At 37.2% G+C, this 20,336-nt stretch overlaps 1 protein-coding gene across 2 annotated transcripts in view; it reads right to left on the bottom strand.

The window, feature by feature from the left end:
- The window catches only part of LOC111574999 (zeta-sarcoglycan), a 356,768-nt gene that overhangs the window by 83,978 nt on the left and 252,454 nt on the right, over positions 1 to 20,336 (bottom strand). For both annotated transcript variants that reach the window (XM_055010305.1, XM_055010306.1), the window contains one exon: positions 1,888 to 1,975. In XM_055010305.1, coding sequence (XP_054866280.1) covers positions 1,888 to 1,975 — 88 coding nt within the window. The remainder of the gene's footprint in view (positions 1 to 1,887; positions 1,976 to 20,336) is intronic.

The raw sequence follows: 20,336 nt of genomic DNA on the forward strand, positions 1-20,336 counted from the left end.
GTGAAAGCTTGACTAAAGTTCACAAAAAGGCATGTTGGAGACTCTGTAGTCTACTGTAGGGGGGTGCTTTGGTGTGTAAAATGATTACATCAAAGTATAGCAAAAGTCTGGAGGACAACCTGATGCAGTCTGTGATTTGGGAGTAGATTTTATTTTCCAGCAAGGTGATGACTACTTAAAGTCAAAACTTGACAGAAAAGGTTCAATGACAAAAATTTCAGTATTTTAAAATGGCCGAATTGGAGCTGGACCTTAATCCGATTGAGAATTTGTGGCTGGAATGGGCTGTTCATTAACAACCCCCATGCAAACCGACAGAGCCTGAGCAGTTTTTTCAAAGAAGTTCTTTTTCCTTCAGTCAGATACAAGTAAGTTGTTGAACATGTCAGCTTCACAGAGCCAGATAGTAAGTCCTGGGCAAGCACAAACACAAAATTATTCACTTTGAGGGAGAAACTAGACCCCTAAAATACCGTCTACATTAACTTGCGGATCCAAACTAAAAATCAAAAAATACTGAATGTCTTTGACAGTTATAGACAAAATAAGTTTTAAGTTTCAGGCATGTAAACATGTGCATCATTTCTGGGTCTTTCATTATAATAATTATGAAATTTTGGGTTCTGTTTTGTGATGTTTTATAGAACAAATGATTAATCAAATAATTAGGAACAAAAATCTGCAAATCAGTAATAAAAATACCAGTTAGTTGCAACTCCAATTTCATGCTGTTGCTTGCTACCAAATAACTGCAAAAAAAAGGGAAGAACATTTAAAGTATGTTAAAGAACAACAGAAAATACATGAAGACTGTTCCCCTAAATAGACTATTCAAATGGAGATGGAACCAGAGAGCCTACTGAAGAACCATTATTTTTCTGAGAGTACTTGAAAATGTGAATAGAAATACATCATGAAAACATGGCTACATTACATTATTTGCTACTATTGATTTTATTTTAGTGTCATGACAGTGTGAGTGCAGCTGCATGTGTCAATTCAACCAATAAATCCTAAAATCTGACAGAATTTTAAGCTCATTATGCATTTGCTAATGTTAAAAACCTGATGCAGCTCAAACTGAAATGCCCATGACTGTGCTTTATTCAGTATTTTAATAAACCTGGATGGTATTCACCAGAGCTATAACATTGAAACTCTTGTCCTTGTTTGAGTTTCATAATCAGCTCTATAACCAGAGGCCAAATGTTCCTTTCTTTCTCGATTAGTGAAACTTTGACAGTCACTTTGATGCATTATTTCCCTTCAGATTTGGTTTTTCTTTTGCAATTTTGTTCATCCCACTCTTTTGACTCTTTCCACCTTATTTATTCAAAACTTTGAAACTTGTTAAGAACACTTCTGCTAGAATTGTAACTGCTTATCCTTGAAATTTTAACACATCGCACTGACTGTGATCTCCCTACACTGGTCAGCCTCAAAACTCATAAAGTCATATTGTTCACTGTTTTTCTTTGTGATTCACTTATTTTTTTTCACTATGGATTCCCATCTCATTTGTTAAAACCTCTCTGCATTCACATCCTGAAACTTTTACTGGGCCCTCTGAAATATGGAAAGTAATATGCATCGTATGTCCTTCGAATGCCGTCTTCTCTAGGACACTGGGCCCTCACTAATCCAATAAGAGCTTGGAAAAATGATTTAGTCACAAAACAACACGGCTGTCAGCCTCAGTGAGATGCACTAATGGAAACAGATAGCATTTAGTTTGGTAAACAGAAAGAGGTGAAATGCATTTAGGAATTCAAGCACAAACAAAGCAATATATGTAACTGTCATAGAGAAATATTTTGGGGGTTGTTTGGAAGGAAAATGTTTACTGCTGATGTGTGGGCTTGTCCTTGTACTGTGTGTGCATCTTACCCACGGTTAGCTGACCAGTCAGTTGTCCCTGATCGTTCCTAGCATTGACAGTCACATTTCTGTCTGACTGGAGGATCAATGGACTGTCCTGCAGAGGTAAGAAAAGGGAGAAAGATGATTAATGAAACGGCAAATTCTGTATTTCTTGAAGTCTTACAAACAAATCCACGAATACCGAAATAGCTTCACAGTTTCCAGATGCACCTCAGTTCCTTCTGTTGCTTTCTGTGAATTTACCACCACCTCTCTGGGCACCAGTCAATACTGCATTGACCTGTATAACCGTCGTATCAACTGTCACAGTCCGCACTTGACTCCCTCACTTATGCCTGCCTGCACAATCTGAATCTACTTTCCATAATCTATTCAAAACACCACCGCATGTGTGAGCATATTTGCTTGTTTGGAATTGCTCGTCTATGTGAGTGTGTTCACAAAAAACCAATTAGTCTCAGCCTAAATGAGTTAAATGCACCCGTGACCCTGACCTCTGCTCTCCTTTTCACAGTTTGATTGAACAACATGCTGCCAATGTTACTTCACATTCTGTTTGTTTTGCACTGAATGCAAACTCACTGATTTTCATCAGGCTCCAAACTCAGTCTGCCTCTCTTCCTCTCAGAACCACCTTCACCTCCCCACCTCTCTCAGTCTCTACATCAGTCTGATAAATCGTCCTACTTATCTACTGAACCAACTTTTCCTTTTCTTCTCCTCCCCTCTTTCATTATATCTCTGAACTTACATCATTTTCTTTTTTTTTATTCTCTTCCTGTTCTCACTCTCTCTCCCTTTTAAATTGCTTATTTGTTTTGGCTGCATGAAATGAATAGCTCACAGGTGACCCAATTTCTCTGTTGATTTCCCCAAATTAATATCTTGCTGCATTCTGGTCTGAATTCCAAATGAGAATTGTGTTAAAATTGGAAAGTCGTTGATCCGTTGAAATGGAAAAATCCTTTTTTTTCCTCCCTCGTTCCATCCTCTCCGCTCTCAATCTCCCTCTCTCTCGGTGTTGTTCTATTAGCTATGGATGGATATTCATTGTTTAGTGGTCTGTTTATACAAGTTGAGACCAAATTTCTAATATGTCACACCTGTGTATGCTCTATTTTGGAGCATCCGGTGGACTCCCGGGAGTCACAAGCACCGAAACCACACAAGCGCAAGGGAGCAATGCAAGTTATGGACACACAAAAACAACATACACACCAAAAGCATCCATAAACGCAAAACAAGCTATAACAAACAGGACTTAAGTGTGACAATATGTGAGCACACGCCGCATACACAGACAAACACATATTCTGGATGCGAACATCCGAGAGGACGAGCAGGTGCACGTTCTCCATGCACATACACACAGACACACACCACCCACTCGTACAGCGTCAGGTAACAAATTTGCCAAACAACAAATGAGCGCTCCACTCGGTTTATTGTGCAATACCTCTCTTGTCTGTTTCCTAACACGTGTATCCTGGATTAATTATTTTCAGCGGGGTGTGTGATAGGCTTCACTGTATTATCTTTCCACTCTGTTTAAAGCGATGGGTGCTTCGCAAAGTATGACAGATGTAATGTGCTTTGAATCATTCCAGCTCAATGGGCAGTGTGCATGAACGGCCTTGATCCCATTCACGTAGTGCAGGACTCTGTCATTTAGAAACACGACCATAGATGGAAAGTCTTATTTGATTAAGCACTTTTATGCAAATGCATGGAAATGAAAGCTCTAAATAATTGTTGCATATTAAACAGCTGCAAATGTTTATGTATACAACAGTTGATTGAAGCCAAACAATCAGCCTGACGGCACCTGTGTGAAATGTGGGAGAAGGTAACGATTATGGCTTGTCCTTCTTGATGAAGAAATTGTCAGCTCTGCCTAAAGGCAATCAACACTAATCAACGAATTCAAAATCAAAAGCTTCTTATCTAATGGGTTACCATTTTCCATTTAAGGAACATATTATGTTCACACATGGTAGCACACAATAACCCAATGAAATCCATCTTGCATGGTGTGCAGTCTTCCCTAAGACTGAGGAAAACAACGTGAGGGTATTTATGACACAGCGCCACCTATAGCACCTTGCACATATATGTTCTAGGTGTAATGTAATTAATTCAGGATATGTTCAACCAGTCCTGGAGAATGGGCCATAAACGCTAGTCTCATTTAATTAAAAACCCATAGCTGCTGCTTAAAATCTGTTGTAACGGTTTAGTTCCCTTAAAGGTCACCGAGGAGCTGCTTCAAAGGAACTAAAGTGGCACACAGTTTCAAGGATCTAAGTTCAAACTCATTTTGGAGACACATTCAACTACCACATGCACACATCACACTTGGCCTGACCTATAATTAGGATTTTTTCCAGTAACAGCGGTCTACACTTGCAATGCTGATACAGCCGTCTCTCCCTGAATGCCTACCGCTTGCTGTCCAGCCCACTGCATTATGGGATTGATTATACCGCACGAGTAAACACTCAATCAACATTGTATTCCATATTTTTAGAAAAGACGCAAGGAGGTGGAACACAGAAGAAAGCACCGCTAGGATGAGACAATTTTCCCAAAGAAAGAATGATGAATTTACAATAAAAATCATGATCTATTGCAGTGATGACACTACAAGAGAACAGTTTTATTTTTGTTTACTAATGTTTATTCACTGTTTACATCTGAACTTGTTATATTTGGGTTAAGCATGAAAGCATTAACAGAAAAAAGACATTGAAAAGAAAATTTTCAGCATTATGCACTTTTCTGCATTTAAAGAAGGCTAATGCTAACATTCGTTAAGTTTGTTTTTGCATGATATGTATATGTAACGTGAGTGCTAAGGCAACAAGTATCACTTTGTGGCCCTTGACTGGGTAATATTTCCAGGGTAGCATCTTTTCAGTTCTTTCTAGTGTAGCAAGCTGTAATGAGACTCATTAATGCCCCTTAAAATCAGAGGGCAGAAATATCTGTCATCAACTGATCATGCCTGAAAGGCTCTAACAAAAAAAAAAGACTAATATTACACTCAAAGTATGAGAAAGAGAAAAAACTAAATACAAACAAACAAACAAACAAAATAAAACCTTTTTTAAAAATTTTGATTTTTCTTTCAGAAGTGTTCCAACAATATTTAAAAAAAAAAAAAAATCTTACAAGCTCAGTACTGAAGTCAAATTGGTAGATTATGCAAATATACATCTGATTAATTGCCCAGCCTCATATCCAGCACATAGTCACTTTCCAAAGCTTTCATTTGGGATAATTCAGGACTGTCTCCAACAATAGCATAGTTTCGAAGGACATATATTATCACGCTAATCTATAGTGTGGTAATAATCACTAACATTTTTTTTTAATATGCAAAAAAATGTCTCCTTGATTACTAATAGTTGCTAGTGACCACATTACTTTGTGTGAATCACATTCACACAAATAATTATGCATTAGTTCACTAACTTAAATATATAATAAAAAGTATCACATAAAATACAAATACTTATTTTACACCACTTCACCCAGCCTATACATTAGAGTTATCCAATTAAAGAGATACTTAGCATACAGTTAATATTATAGCTACATACAAACATAAAATTAGCCCAATCTAAAATTCAACTCCATTAAAGTATAGCAATGCACTAACAATAAGCAGCAACACTTGTCACTGAAAACTGAAGTGAAAGAGGAGTGGTTGTTGAATTGTTGGTTTCAAAAGCTACAGAAATTTATGGATGCAGTCTCACTTTGGAGCATCCTTTTCACCGAAGTAGTAGGATATAGATACAAATGAAAGACATAAGAAGACATTAATCTGAGAAAATTTAATGCTTGCATTATGTAAAACTTCATACAGCAAGCAGTAGCACCAATGTATAAAAATAATAATGTATAATGTGAAAAGCACACAATTCTATATATAGATATATGATCTGTGTTGTCAATCTATGACAATCCCTCTGGCTTTTGTGTTTACTATCATAAATCCCCCCCCTCATTGTGCAAAAGACACAGTGAAGAACAAATAAAGTCACAGGCATAATGCCCTCCCTTGTGACCAGACACAACTGCACCATTAATTCAGTTAATAGTTTAATTTTGCTTTGATTATGAATACAGGCATGCCGCTGCCAGCCTGAGGTAGCCAATGTAATTAGTCAGGTAATAATAAGCTGTGGACTGGTAGCTCATCATCACAGCCTCCACTACAGATGGGTCCTAAAAACAGCTCTCAGCTCTCCTGTGTCTCTGGGTGTGTCACCAGCTGACTGTCTGTTTCACTGCTCTGGTCTGGACTCAGGGTTCATAAATGATGTGATCGCTTATTTTTATTTGGTTACCACTCTAACAGCTTTTAGCTCTCCTGGCCATCTCTTAACATCAGTCTCACTTGCTGTCTGACTTCATTCAGTATCTGTCTCAACAGCCATGTACTCAAGCCTCATACCAGACACATTAGGCTGACTCATCTTTTGCCATCAGAATAATAACAGCTTCTCTCTGTCCTGACTATATCTCTCTGACTGGCTGTCTCGCTAACTGACCGTCTATGGACATGTGCTTAACAAGAGATGCTTTTAGCTGTCAATCTAATAAAAAATTTTTTTCAGCTCTCCTATCTCTGCTGTGTCTTATTTTCCTCCTGTCTCTCGGACTACCCAAAAAGCCCCTTCAGTCACTCAACCTGTATGCTGAATTCTCTACCCTTACCTTTCCAAAACAAATCCAGCAGTGTAGGAATCAGTTATGTTTGGATATAGGCCTAGAAAAAAAGGTTCCCATGGAGAAGATTAAAACATAGGTAGAGTTTGCCACAGAAACAAGTTAAATGAGTTAAGCAGTGAAGGAGTTGAAACAGCGAGGGAAAGTTGTTTTAGTTTATCGGTAAAGTCAAGTTCATAGTGTATAGTTAAAGCTGAGACAGAATACCAATCAAACAGTTTGTGATAAAGTGCCTGTGGGGTTCCTCCATTCCTCTTCTGGCTTTAATTCAGCTAATTAGCCAGGACTACTAAATAAGTGATGTGTTTGTTGGTGTGCTAATTTGTTGTTTTCAGTCCCCACAGCCATATAACAACAGAAAATAAACCAGCGTTGCCGACAAAGTGTACTCTCTGGGTATTTGGATGTAATATGCTCAAGCAAGGCTCTAAATGAGCATTCAGGGGCCTTATCAACTATTTAACATGTCATCAGTGTCCCGTACAAGCCTTTTGTCAACAGTTTTAAGATCAGCTTAATCCACTTAAATCTCAAGGCGACAGCTGGCATGAGCCTGAGCCAATCAAGCCACGTCAGATCACTGTGTGTCTGCGAAGTGCAAAATTTGCAATATGCAAGTCAACATAAGACTGAAGGTCAGGTCACTTTGGAAATTTCGGCAATTATTTTAGACCTCTATGTCAGAAGTAAACACTGATCATAGTGCTGCTTGATTGAAATATTGAATATATATATTTTCAAAAAAGGAGCTAGCAATTTTAATCATGCAGTTCATGCAGTTAGCACTAGCAGCAAACAAAAACTGCCTAATGCCGGTGTCTCAAGTGATACCTAAGCATGAGCACAAAGTGACATTTGAAAGTTATTTATTTAATCTATCTGACTATCTATCTGTGACATTCTCCTCTTTGCTGTGTTTTGGCTCCAAGTTTAGGTGTTATCCTAAGAAACAAAACATCTCAAACAGTCAGACAAAGGTTTGATAAGGCTATATATAGGAATATTCAGATCCATTTTTTTTCAAGTTTTATTGTCTTGTAGCACAGCTGTAACATTAACATACTGTAGATGTCAGTTATACCCAACAAACATTTAAAGAAATGAGACACAACAAAGAGGCACACCTGATGCAAAAGTGCAGTGAATTCCTCTAAAAAATGAATTCAATGAAAAGCCAGACTTCTGAAATCCCAAAAAATGATTATTTCTTTGTTCATACAACATGTCAACAAGGAGGTAAGTCTATATGCTTTGTTTCCTAGGGCACCATCCTTCACTACTAGGGCACAGCTTGTTTGTATTTTATACATTTATTCATTAGGTAATCTAAGGAAGCATTCACTGGCTTATGTGCATGCAGTGTGTATTTTTCCCACAACAACCACAGGTGTGTGCCTTTTGTGGGCCTCCAGACACCTAAAAAAACTGAAATCATTAATCCAGCTCTCCTGCAAGATGAAAAATAATTTGCTGTCTTTCCATTCCCTCCAGGCCATCACTTCATGATTCATCTAAGGATTCAAAGCCTTGCACAGTAGCATTGTAAAAACCTGCATAAACTGCCTATCTCGAGTGTTTTCATTTTACTGCAATCCAGCAACAATTTCAGCACGAGTAAATAAAGGAAATTCTGCAAAGCCACGTAAATAAACTGCACAATGGTTCGATTTTATGAGAATCAATAGAACAACATTCTTTTATTTCTATTTTTGAGTTTTCTGACAATTGGTAATACAGAGAAAAACTATTCTAATGGACTGTTCTCATGGTGTTTTAAGACGTGAGTGACTCCATTGTGTCTCCACTCCTATTGCAAGACTGGTACCAAAGAACGGAATGTACTTTCCCTGAGAGGGACAATACTGAACACTGTGAATGAGGGAAAGGGTGTGGGGGCAACAGAAAGAAAAAGCTGGAAGGTGGGAACAGGAGATGGAGGTAAGCAGGGACCTCCAGGCCTCAGGCTTGCAGAGTGATAAATCTTGAAACGAGGAGGGAGGAAAAAGAGGAGAGGGAGCACAATAGAGATGGAAGGCAGAGGAGGGTAAACCGCAGAGCATTTGTTTTAGAGATAGACATACCAAATAGATCTATAAACTGAAGCTGCTACATCAGCTCTCCACTTTCTGCTTCTTCGTGATAATGTATGGTGCTTAAGGGACAAGTCAACAAAGTCGCACAGCTCAAGGAAAAAATGCCAGCTGAGAAAGAAACACTACAGGAGATTGAAGTTAGAAGAGTCACTTTTATAATACTGCATTACAAACAGAAGGTTATTCATTTGAATACTGATCACTAGGTTGTCATGGAGAAAAAAAAATCTGTCAAAATTAACTGTAACCAGAAGATACTTTTTTTTTGTGCATTGAGTACTTTTGCTAAAGCTGTGATTTGCTAATGGACACTTGATACAAGAGGTGGCTGCCACCAAATACTTCCACTTCCCTTGTTCCCTCCAACATCTGAATGCTTTCTGAACAAATATAAATGTGTAAAATGAGTTCTTTCTCTCTCAGAGTTTCTGTCTGTGAATTTTCATATTAATTTCAATTCAAATTATTCAGTAAGTTTCACAAATGATACCTCACACCTGAGAGCTTGGAGATAAAATACATCTGAGGGATTTATACATAATATTTCAGATTGGAGCTCTGGAATCCATTTCCATACAATGGTCTTAAGCCTACAAACCCAGGATACTGTTGGTCCTGCTGTGGCATTGAAATGATAATAGAAGACATAGCAAGGTTTTCTGCAGCAAGAAAGGTAATAAAAAAGACAGCGATGTGCCCGCTAGAAATTCCAAACGTCTTTGTTTACTTTACTGCCACCTCTGGCTCACCTTTAAATGCAGGTTGGACTGGTATTATTTGCTGTAATGCTACATACACAAAGAAAGTCAGCTGCAGTATTTTTTCCAGATGCTCACCAAACCCTGATACTTGTCCTAACCCTGGAAGATTTCATTTATCTTTTATATATATATATATATATATATATATATATATATATATATATATATATATATATATATATATATATATATATATATATATATATATATATATATATATATATATATGTATATATATACTTCTGTGGTCACACTATACTACACAGCGGTCCGTAAAAAACATATAGTCACACTCCTGGTCATTATATTTTTCATGAAACAATAAGTATGCAGTTTGTGTTTTTAACATTATCAGGCTTTAAGAATCAGATTCAGAAACATCAATTAGGCACAGACATGCACAGAACAACCATATCAGCACAGATGAATGTCTACGGTTAGACTGTGGCTGCATTTGTCTATAGAAAGCAAATTTTCCCTCAAGTCCTATGTCCTGTGGCACAGTTGGGGAGACGAAAAGAGACAAGATAAGAGGAGACGATGGATGTGGAGAGCAGAGCAGAAAACGTTGCAGTGCTCCATTTGCCATGAAATACTCCCCCATGGTACAAATACTTGAGGTGAAAGAGGAATAAGTTAACTCTGCAGAAGTTGCCGTGTGCAGGTGTGCAAGGAGACTGTCCTTTCTCTGAGACGATATGAATTATCCTGTGGCGTGACTTCTGATGATATGGCAAGACAGATGGGACAATATTTGACTTTGTTCACCTGTATGTGTCTGTATGTGTATGTGCTTGTGCATGTGTAGTGTGTATTTATGCCTGCCCATGCACACATGTCTTGCTCCTAATAGATTATTGATCAGGGTCAGTTTCCGGGTCTTGCTGGGGCAGACGCACAAACGCACGCACGCACGCACACGCACGCACACAAACACTGACAAGCTTTTTCCTGAATAATTTTATTAAAAACACCTAGCAACATTCATGTCTGGAGCTCTAACACTTCCCGTTACTTGGGTTTGAGATGGGTGTTGCAAAACTAAGAGATTCCAAGCTGCAATATGTTGAATGATACTGTTTTTCAAATATAATTTAACTTTTGATACTATTCATTACATCTATTTCTTGTTCTGGTATTCCTCTTTCTTTTTATGGTTTCGTTGCCGTTTCTGTTCCATCCAATTCTCCAGAGGATCATAACAGATCCTTTTTCTTTTGTACTGAACCCATGGCTATGTGGGCTCTTGTGTGTGTGTGTGTGTGTGTGTGTGTGTGTGCTCAAAACCCATTTTTTTTCTTTAATGGCTATACAGACTCCTCTGTTTAACCCTGTCACCTCTACACAGTCAGGGTAATCCATCCCATCAAAGCAAGACAGATCAGATAGCTATCATAGCTACCAGGAATAAATAACACTTATATTACTGGTCTATTACAAGCCCAAAAGCTGCAGTTTCCAGTGCTAATCTAGATCAGTCATCACTGCTGGAGGACCTATGACACAAGAATGTACTGGTTTATACTTTGCCTCAAGGGTATCTTTCTTTTTAAAGCCTGATCTGCATCACAGAAAAAAGCGCAGTTGTATCGGATGAAGTAACACCACCGCTGACAAAGATAAAGCTTTAAACATAGGCATTTTTTTTTGTTTGCCTAGTTATTGATGTACAGAAGAAGTGGAGTGTGAAATTCTGAGTGCCTGAATGCATCAGCATGTGTTCAGAGTAGCCAGTCAATTAAATCCCTTCCCTTCCCCTTCTCAACACTTACTGTTATCCAGTTCAACCCCACTATCTTGTTATCCCATGGTCATAACCACTGAATAATGAATGCTGGGCCATCCTCACTCCCCTCCCAAAGAAGCAGCGTTGGAAGGACGTGGCTGCTTCAAAATGAATAGTATGATTCACTGGGGACTTGAGGCTGCTGAGAGTTTTCATGTTCTTATTTTCTATCCAATCCTGTTAAATTGAGCAAGAAAAAAAAATGCTGTCCAACTATTTGTCTGCTTAGAAACACTTTGAAGGAGGAATTGGACAAAATGTGCAATATTTTCAGAACTTTATTTCCAATGAAGTAGAAGTTTCAGAGTGTTTATCTTGCTGGATTTGGAAAATATATTCTATGCCAAAAACCAATCAAGTGTAACAATTAGCTCTTTTGCTGTGAAATGATAAATCGCTAAGCTTGTTTAGCCATGCAAATTCTGTGTAATTTTTATCACTCTTCACATGAAGACAATCAAGGGAGGAAAATAATTGTTTTTTTCAAACCCCATTTCTAACATTCTTTAGTAGGGCAACCTTTGTGCTAGCATTTGGTTTCCAAACTGAGGCTTTAATCAGAGCTCCTCCGGGCTTTTTGGCTCATTTTCTCGCAGTTCAGTATGTCTTATGTGGTTTGTTAGTGTCTTGTTGGTGTGACAGGGATTTCCTGATGTTGGCCTCTCTGCAGAGCTCTCAGCCATGTGATGAAATCCCCAGTCGAGTAGCTGCCTTCATAATTACTGAGGATGGTTTACAAGGGCGGGACGTGAAAGAGATGAAGTGGATTCTCTTGATGGCAAAACATTGCATAAAATGGGACATGGGAATGGTTTACAAAGATGAGAGGAGAGTGTAAGAGCGACAAGTAGGAATTGGTCTGACAGATAAGATATGATGAAAAGAACTTGACATGGTTCTGAGCCATGGAGCTAAAACAACCTGTTGGAAATCAGTGATGTTCTATGATATGTAGTGAACATGGTGTCATTATGTGGTGACATGATGCATTTAGCCACAAATGAATTTCTCTTTTCTCTCCATGTCAAAGGACCAGGGAGATGCACAAGTTGACTTGAACACCATTTGTCCATGATAATGGGTTTGAATGGCAAGACATTGAAAACGATACTCATAGGCATACGCATAACAATCAAATGTAATGACTAGCACTACTTATCTCAAGTATACATAGTACATAAAAGAAACACTGACTATTAACCCGTTGATGGACTTGGGTCAAAAGTGAGCTGACTGAGTTTTTATGTTCTATGTCTTTGCAATAAATTAATTTCATCTATCGGTAATCCAGGTATTCCTCAATTAACTTGTTTTTGATCATCATACACTATTTCTTTGTTCCCCCTTTATTTCCTTTTTGAATAAAAAAAAAACTTTTTGTATTACTATGCTTCAAAGGGACAACATGGGCCAAAAATAACCATCTCCATTTTCTATGTTATTTCATGTATGGCTGAGTGTTTCCAACATATATCTTTGAAATGAATATATTTTATCATTTACTATCCCATGTATTATAGTAAATATTTTGTTGTTAACACAAATCATCCGTGTTATTTTTCCTTTCTTACTTTATGAACAAGCATAGCTTTTGCATTTCTACATCAAGTTTACACACATGACCCACATGCATTTACTACAGTATTTGGCAGGAAACTGTTAAATTTATTTGTTTCCAAGTCGAAACATATTTACCACACCTATTCACCTGCCAGACATTTCACAGCTCAGCACAGCTCCCTTTGCCATCTGACGCATGAAGTCCTGTTTTACAATTTTTACCTAAGAAAATATTTGATGATATTTGTGAAAGATAACTGTACATCTTATTTGATTAAGTTTAGGTTATCTTGAGAGTGAGTACATTACCTGTCATAAATGTACAAGTGATTACTATTAGCTAGGTAGCTGTTGACATATTATGTTTTAGTTAGCTAATTCTTGTAAATTGATTGTAGTTAGCTTAACTAACCACTTGGCCAAGTAGATAGCTAAGCTACTTAGTCAGTAGTTAGCTCACAGACTGAGCCAAGCAGCTTAGAGAAGTAGTTAGCTAATCTATCTTAGCCAAGTTACCAAAGTAAAATTGTATGTATGTGTATGTATGTTGAAGTACATCTGAAAAATATTAGTGTGCTTTTGATTCTCTTCAGAGGCGGTTTACAGATTTTCCGCTGAGATGGCTGTACAGATGCTGCTGGACACCTGGATGAATGGGTCATTTTTGATCGATGTGTGAAAACTTGATGAAGTAATAAAAAAATATTTTTGTTCATAAATTATGAAAGGAAGAATAGAAATAAAGACGTGGTAATCAGAAACAAGATATTTAAATAATACATGGAATGTGCAATCATAAAATAAACTGATTTGAAAAGATAGAGCAAAGAAACACTCAGCCAGCATGAAATAACATGGGAAATGAATGTGGGTCATTTTGAAGGGTTGTGCATATGTTCTGCATCACAGGGTTTAGATGTTAATATGTCATAAACAGCCTCACCACATAAAGATAAATCTCTATATGACAATCTAATTATTAAGCTTGTTCAGCTGTGCAAAATCTCTGCAATTTTATCACTTTTTAAAGTCAATCTCCTATATGATTAACATATGTGGGATTTGGACTACCTCTTTGAAAATAAAGAAATTAAAAAAAACTTTCCATATAAACATATAATCTTTTTTTGGTTTGTTTGGCAAGCCGGACCTGTCTATATTAATGAAAATGAAACTGTGGATACTGTGGACTATATTACTGGGCACAGCAGATCAAAAGGTTTTTGAGTGCAGGTGAAGTGACGCAGTAATGCAAAGTTTAGTTGTAAACTTAATTGCTAGTGGAAAGAATATTGGTATATATCTGCCATTTTTGTTGTTGCTTGAGCCGCATGCTCATTTGCACAGAGCAATAATGGGCATGTGTGAACTGAGGTGTGATGTTATTGTTTCCTAAACTTTCTTTTTCATGTGTCACCATAGATACACATAAATCAGAGTTTTTAAAAATGTTCTTCATCAAAAGCTCTTTCTCAACCAATTAATAGCTCCACTGACATATAGCTATCATTTACTATATGATACATTTCAAACAGAGTATTTTTATCTACTATTAACTACTAGTGCTGTCAAATGATTAAAATGTTTAATCAAATTAATCACAGGGTTGCACTGGAGTAATTTAGATTAATTGTGATTAAATAGCTTTCATTTTTAATCTATAATAATCGCATTTCCTTTTGCATGAGCAAACAGATTCAAGAAAGAAGGGAACATATATGCACTTAACATGTTTATTAAACACCTGTGCAGTATAAATGTAGAAATCAAGAATTGAAGACCCCCTCTGATGAAAATCAATCTTTAGCATTGTTAGCATGTCCACAGGGTGCTTTTCAGTAAGCTAGAAGGCAAAATAACAGTCAGTGCCATGGCTGAGTATTGCTGCCTTGGAATCGCATTATACCAATGACAGTTTAAATAACAGATATCTATGGGGCCACTCCTGTGGGATGAATAGTAAAAGATGCATTTTACATAATCAAAGGTCTATGCAGAATGGAAAAATAATGTAAATATGTATTTCATCTCGTTGTAGCCGCCTCTTGACCAGGTCGTTATTGTAAATGAGAACCAGTTCTCAACTAACTTATCTGGTAAAATAAAGGTTAAATAAATAAATAAAATAAATGTAATTTTGATGACAAGAAATTCATTTTTGGGGTTTGATTAATGCCAGGAAAGAAACTTTAATGCAGCTCATGGGTTGATGTTAAGATGTGCCTATTGGTGACTTGGTTCTGATTTAATTCAATTTTATTTATATAGCGCCAATTCACAACATGTAGGGACATTCAGATTCGGGCTTCTTTATTATCATTGCATGATATAACGAAATTTAAGTGATAATAAAATCTGGTCGAAAAACTATTCAAAACATACAGTCATGGATGAAAGTATTGGCACACCTGGAATTTTTACAGAAAATACACCATTTCTCCCAGAAATTGTTGCAAATACAAATGTTTTTGGTATACACACATTTATTTCCTTGATGAATTTTGTGTAAAATTATGTCAATTTTGGCTTTTTTCTTCTTCTTTTTTGTGTTTTTCCAACGCACATCAAGGAAATAAAAACGTGTATACAAAAAACATTTGTAACTGCAACAATTTCTAGGAGAAATTATGTATTTTCTGGAAAAATTCCAGGGGTGCCAATACTTTAAAAGTGGAAAGGAACTAAAAAAACCTACCCTTTTGCTAGTATTCTCCCCGTTACTGTCACTATAAAATGTTTAAAGCAATAACAGACATTGCCATAGTTGATGCTGTGATCTGGTTCAAGATGAAAAGGTTGAACAAAGGGAGGTAGTTATCTCACAGGAGGGTCAATAGAATAAGACTAAGATCAGTACAAATTATTTGGTGTCACTAACCAGACTACATTATGATAAAAGCAACAATGGCTTCTGCAGTTGGAATGTACAGTACCAGTCGAAAGTTTGGACACACCTGCTCAGTCTATGGTTTTTATTTATTTTAATTATGTTTTACATTGCAGATCAATACTGAAGACATCAAAACTATGATAGAACACACATGGAACTATGTTGCAAACACAAAAACGTTAAATAAATGTTTTATATTTTAGATTCTTCAAAGTAGCCCCCTGTTTCTATGACAGCTTTGCACACTCTTGGCATTTTTTTTTTTAATCTACAATGTATACAGTTATTAAAATAAATAAAACTATGGAATGAGAAGGTGTGTCCGAACTTTTGACTGGTACTGCAGATTTAATACATTTATATAGCAAAAGCAAAATTCTATTCTGATAATGCCTGCAAGTCTTAATAGGCAGGGTTCTTTTTAAGTACAAAACAATTTCTAACTATTTCTCTGCTATCAAGTACAACATATGAAAGTACTTAAGACATTTTCTCAAGGGGAGGTGCTAAAGGTCGGGGCATGTTAAAACAGCTAATTAATCAGGGGCACTATAGCAGGGCACAGAGAAGCCTGGAACTAGTTCCTAACTATGAAAACAGGAAATTAAAGACTGTATCAACAATGCAAGGATAAAAAAGTGGAGACAAGACAAATGGAGGACTAGAAATAATTCTCAGAGTTGAGACTTTTCAAAGATGAAATACATTAGTTCTGCAAAAGCAAACAATGTCCAAAGATATAACCAAGATAGGACAGGGAAAGCTTGTATAGCCAGCATATTCTCTAAGGATAAAGCACAAAGTCATACTTCTTTTCATCTCTCCCGTGCTGTCATTTTTTCATTTTATTTTTTTTACTTTTCCTTGATCTCTATTTAAACTGTCCTCTCTTCAATTATTAATGAAACCTAAATTGTCCAGACAACTGACAACCCCGTGCTTATTTACATCCTTGTTACATCTTGCTTTGATCTCTATCCAGCACTAAGTCATTAATCTTAATTTCCTCTGGTGTGTTACTTACTTTTTTTGTCCTTTGCTTTCTTTATTTCTGCACTACCTCTTTGAGATCTATGCAGGGATTTTCATTTTATGGCATGAGGCAACTCAAAAAGCATCTCTGATATATACAGTATAAATATGGATCACGTATACATAAACATGGATCAAATTCACAGACTTGACCTCTTTTGCAACAATTTCCTTTGACTGGCTGGACTATCTGCAATCTTGAGAATTCAAGTCCTGTCTATCTCTGTGCCCCTCTTTCTCGATGCCGTTTAGTCTCTCTTTATGATGACTGTCCATCAGCTTTGGTTCATGGTTTTGAATGTATATTGAATCAGATTTTTTACCCTCCTGGAGACTCATTCCGTGGTCACTCTGTCTTTCTTCATAGACATCTTTGCATCATATACAGCTCTTGACAAAATGCAGCACCTCTTATCTTCTTCTTCTCCGTCTGTGGTGATGGTATATCATATATATTTCATATATTATTGCACGTGAGTCTTGTGTATGTCTATCATCTTTGCAGGCATCTGTTATTTGGAGATGAATCTGCATGTAGGGTATGTAGCTCTAAATACTCTGCAGACTGTAAAGCCCTATGGAACTGCACTCAGGGTGTATAATAGATTTAGCTTAACTTATAGTAATGTAGCTTCATACATAGGGAAAAGCAGCACCATTAGTGCATTTTTCTCAAATGTAGCTGGTAGTTGCTGGTAATATCTAAATCAACCACACGGGGATTGTAGTAGCTGAGTTCAACTGAATATGCAAATTTGTTTGTCTGGCAGGCTTTGATGAAATGCATTTCATCATCAAATGTCTCTTCATCTCTGGCTCTTGGATTTACAGTTTTAAAAGGGCGTTTTAAATTAGTCTCTCATGTGCTATTATTTGAAAACACACAGTGTAAAATGTACACTACCAGTCAAAAGTTTTCGAACGCCTCAATTTATCCATTTTTTTTACTGGAAATTATGCATGCTAATGTCTAATTGTACTCTGAAATGAAAGCACAGAACAAATAAACAAATGCAGGTACAAAAAAAAAATCAATTTAGAAACCAAAATGTATTCTAAACTTTTGACTCATCAGAGCAGCCACCTTTAGTGGATATAACAGCTAAACACACTCATGGCATTCTTTCCACAGTGGAGCTCAAATATTCTTCAGAAAGTTCTTCTCAGCTCTGTTGCAGAAGTTCCCATAAATGTGTGGCATTTGTATGTTGCTTTGCTTTCACTCTTCTGTCCAGTTCATCCCAAACCAGCTCCATGGGGTTTAAGTCTGGAGACTGTGCTGCCACTCCATGTTTTCAAGCTCACCATCTTGTTCTTCTTTCCTGAGGTAGTTCTGGCATAGCTTTGACTTATGATTTGGGTCATTATCTTGCTGTAGGATGAACCCCTGACCAACTAGGAACACACCAGAGGATACTGCATGGTGCTGCAGAATGCTGTGGTAGCCGTTTTGGTTCAGGGTACTTCTCAGTCTGTACAAGTCACCGACCCTGGATCCAGCAAAACAGCACCAGACCATCACGTTTCCTCCTCCATGTTTGACAGTTGATGTCACAGACTGAGGAACCATCCTTTCTTCTACTTGATGGTGTACAAAAATCCTGCGTGATGAATCAAAGATTTCAAATTTTGATTCATCAGTCCATAATACCTTCTTCCAGTCTTCAGTAGTCCATTGGCGGTGTTTCATGGCCCAGGCAGGCCTTTTTTTCTTATTCTGATGTCTTAATAATGGCTTTCTTGCTGCAACTTGACCTGTCAAACCTGCAACTCAAAGTCTTCTCTTCACAGTTGAAACTGAGACTTGCTTACTACAACCACTACTAAGCTGTTGTCCTGTGAGCCGCCTATCACGCAAGCTGTTGACTCTCAGAAACTTGTCTTCTGATTCTGTGTTGTGGGGTCTTCCAGACCTCTTCCTGTCAGAGTTTCCCCCAGTTTCTGAGTGCCTTTTGATGGTGAAGATGACTGTACTCACTGACACTGACTTTCTTTGCAATTTCTCTGTAGGAAAGACCTCTTTTTCAGTTTTGGGTCAAAAAAAAATGTTTTTTTCAACCTTCAGCACATTTATTGGACTTGAACTACTTGAATTTCAATGAAAACCTGGAAAAACTGGGGCATTCTAAAACTTTTGACCGGTAGTGTATGTCTCTGCATATGGAAGGATAACTGACCTGTGCTACCAAGTTTCAGTTTAAACTTGGACAGGAAATTCTTAGCTACAATGCTGAATTTCCCAACCCTCATCTTTAGTACGTGATGGTCATTGAAGCTTCCTATCGTTTTGGTATTCAGTAATTGGCTTTTTTGTTCTATGGTGGCGTCAAGCTCCAACATCCCAAAGGGAAAGAAGATCTTCAGTTATTACTTCAGCTGTACTTTGCTGGTATTTGTGTACAGCATAGGATTTCTCGCGCTGACAGACCTATTGCTATGTCGCTGTGGTGGCTCCAGAGAAAAAGGTTCTCTGTATCATGGCAACCTAAATCTTTCATTATTTTACAAGTAGGGACACTATGTGACATCAAGGGAAGCATGTTTGAATACTCTCAGTGCTTTAATAAGGGATAAGACATCCTCCTCTTGTCAACAACAACAACTGCTTTTATCCAGTCCTTTAAGAGTCAGCAATTATCCAGAAAAATATAAATCTCACTTGAATTTTAAACCAAGTACCTAAGTTAATATCATACATGCAAAACTAGTCAATTATTATAAAAAATAATTTTGTAAACATGTCTCAGAAATTTGAAATCTATTTCTAATGTTTCTAATAATAAAAAATAAAACTGCATTAAGTGCTAAAAACAAACAAACAAATGCCTGAGGAAATTCATCCTCCTGTAAAGCATTTAGGTTGGAAAACTGGAAGAGGAACACTAAGGTCACTACAAGTATTGGATGAGACTTGCTCAAAAGCAGGAATCTCTGCTTTACCTTACCATTATTCCTTATTGCCTGTTCAGCTCTGTTTTTTGTATTTCATTAATCATTCATTCATTCCTTTTTGAAGATGTCTCCAGAGATATGTTTTGTTAAAAGCAGAGATGAGTAATGACTGACCCCATCAAGACTATACTTAACAGATTTTTTTTTGCTGGACAATATAGTTAGATCAGGTTGGATGCACTCTACCTGCCCCAACTGTTTGTACAGAAGAATTTCTAAAGCCAAGCACTCTCAACACAACACTGCCAAACAGCAGTTTCACTGTTTCGGCAGGTCCAGGAGAAAGAAACCACACGTAAGCCTCCAGCAGAGTGGAAGAGTGTTGGACTTAATCAACAAACCAGTGCACTGAAGTCACACTACGTCCCTCGAATTATTCACTAGACCTGGAGCACTTAACCATTAGCTGCTATCTCTTCATTTACCTCAGGAGTTCTGCACTGTGATTATAAATGCAGATTAAAAATGCATGAGGATACTCATCCCGAGGCTGTTTTTACCATGGCAGAGATCTTGCAGACTGCAATTTACACAAGGTCTTAGCAAAATATTATTAGCCTTATCCTGTCTAGCACATAGTAATAAAACCTAGGGACATTGCATTTTAACTATTAAAAGGGTCAGTCAGTCACTTTGGCACTTGG

Source organism: Amphiprion ocellaris, chromosome 4 (genome assembly GCF_022539595.1).
Source record: "Amphiprion ocellaris isolate individual 3 ecotype Okinawa chromosome 4, ASM2253959v1, whole genome shotgun sequence".
Classification (NCBI taxonomy): Eukaryota; Metazoa; Chordata; class Actinopteri; family Pomacentridae; genus Amphiprion; species Amphiprion ocellaris.